At 40.6% G+C, this 2,362-nt stretch overlaps 1 protein-coding gene across 1 annotated transcript in view; it reads right to left on the reverse strand.

Moving 5' to 3' along the window:
• Positions 1-650: 650 nt before the first annotated feature.
• DACT1 (dishevelled-binding antagonist of beta-catenin 1) overlaps positions 651-2,362 on the reverse strand; it is a 7,472-nt gene continuing 5,760 nt past the window's right edge. The window contains exon 4 of the mRNA XM_015566521.1: positions 651-2,213. Coding sequence (XP_015422007.1) covers positions 1,828-2,213 — 386 coding nt within the window. The 3' untranslated portion in view covers positions 651-1,827. The remainder of the gene's footprint in view (positions 2,214-2,362) is intronic.

The raw sequence follows: 2,362 nt of genomic DNA on the forward strand, positions 1-2,362 counted from the left end.
TCACAAAAGCAATAAAAAAAACATATCCTTGGGTGAAGATTTACAAAAAATTCTTGAAACAAAACAGTATTTGGTATTAGGAATTACTGACAATTTTCCTTGTGTTTGTGTGATCATATTGTAGTTTTATAAGAGAATCTTTCATTCTTAGGAAATAAATGCTTGAGTTTTTAGAAATGAAATATCATGACGCCTGAAATTTACTTTAAAGTAGTACAGCTGTGTGGTGAGGAAAGATAGCCAAAATCTGTCTTTGACCTTCAAAACCAGCAGTATGGCTAAACCTAATACATACAGATAGAGAGTTAAAAGCAAGAATAGCATAATGTTAGCAATTATTGAATTTAGGTGGTCTCTATACAAGTGTTTATTGTACTATCCTTTCAATGTTTCCATGTTATAAATATTTTATAGTAAAAAGTTGGAGGGAATTCTAAGAAATATTTTCCTTAAACCACATCTATCAAATTTACCTTAAATCTTAAAGAAGTACCTTAACTGTTTTAAAGAAGTGGTTTACTTTCTCTCCTTATTACCATCCATTTGAAAAAAAAAAAAAAAGTACTAAAACCTGCCTTAATTATTGCAAATAATATTCTAATGCTAGACTGGGCCCAATATAAATCCCACAATAATCAGTACAAGAGTTATAGGTGTAAACATCTGGTTTTATGCCCAAATAACAAACTTAACAGCAGTAAAACAAGTCATTTATTACAGCATATAATGTTATATTAAATTTACACAATGATATATAAAAACACATACTGTTTATATCACACAGTAATTTAACATCAACAGGAATACCAAAACAAATACTACTCATGCACAAAACATGCTTGTATCGGTATAAAAAAAAGCAATTTTACACAATACTGTTTACCAAAAACAATTCTTCTTTTTAAAAAAAGCCCTTCTTCCAGACAGGGTCAGTGGTCCAATCTGGACTGGATTGCACTAACACGTGTGGGCCAAGGCGGAGGTGGCACAGTGCTCAGTGACCAATTGTGGGCTTGGAGTCACGCCCAAGGTTATTTCATTAGGAGTGATTTCTCTGTACCCACGGACCAAAACTTTATCCCAAAGGCAAGTCCTCCAAGGGAGGAATGGCTGGATTTGCTGCAAATTAGGGAGGAAAAAGGCATCAAAATGTTGGATAAACAGCCCTAAAAATGCTTACCCTAACCAGGGCCTAGGCACCAAGTGTAGCACAAGTTTAGTGAATCCCTTCAAGGGTATTACCAGCCTCTCCATCCAAGTCACTAGCTCTCTGGATTTAGGGTCTGGTCTTCAAGTTCTGAGTCCAGTAAACCACACAGTTCTGAGACGATAGAATAGGGGTGTATAGGGGTGTATGACTGTCTGAGAAATGTAGGCTGTATAAGAAATTACAGACAACAAACACGCTCCCTCATACCTACTTCACACAATTATGTGATGCCCCTCGACAGGAAAGCCCTCCTGGAGACACTGCCCTAAAGAACCAAGAAGCCAATGTATGTCCTAGAATTCCATCTACCTGACCTTCAGATCAATGGGTCTCACCCCAATGAAACCATCACAGGTGCTCAGGAAATTTAAAAGAGAAATCAGCTGATACCACAAAACGTATGCATTATTCACCACCACTGAAAACCTCAATATTCACTTCTAACCAGCAAGACATTCTTCACCTTCCATTAAAGGCACTAGTGTCCGTACATAATGAAGCAGAGACATTAATTTACTTCGGTTTCATCTTCACAGAGGGGAAAACATTCCATGAAATTATTACACAACAACACTGCTAAGACGCCACCTTTCCTTCCCCCCCGCGACAAGATCCACTCACACGGTCGTCATCAGCTTCAAAGAGCCGGACCGGAAACGGAGAATTTTCTTCTTGAGGTTATGGGAGGCCTTAATTTTGACAAAGGTCTTGGTGGGGTTGCTGTGCAGGTCTGGGGCCGTGACCGCCTGAATGGGGAGCGTCTGTACGAACTGGGACCAGATGAGGCCCCCGCTCTCCTCCGAGTCGCTGGTGCTGGTGCTCTCGCCCGCGAACTCGCCCTCGCTCACGCTGGACTCGCTGTCCCCGAAGCAGTTGGTGGTGTAGTTGCTCTGCTCGTCCTCGCTGGTGTCCACCACGGTGGAGTGGAAGAGGGACTCGCACTCGGCCGAGTACTCGGAGTCGCTGGCCACGTAGGCGTAGGGGCTGGCGTAGGGCACAAGGTCTATATAACAAATTTATTTTAACTTTTAAAAGTCAAAAAGAGGAAAAAATTGTTTCAAAAGGGTACTTTAACAACAACAAAAAACTCTCTCCATTATGTGAGAGAAAAAGGAAGAGAGAAAGAAACCTTAGGTGAGGAGAAGGAAAGAG

The sequence above is a fragment of the Myotis davidii genome, unplaced genomic scaffold (genome assembly GCF_000327345.1).
Source record: "Myotis davidii unplaced genomic scaffold, ASM32734v1 scaffold281, whole genome shotgun sequence".
Lineage (NCBI taxonomy): Eukaryota > Metazoa > Chordata > Mammalia > Chiroptera > Vespertilionidae > Myotis > Myotis davidii.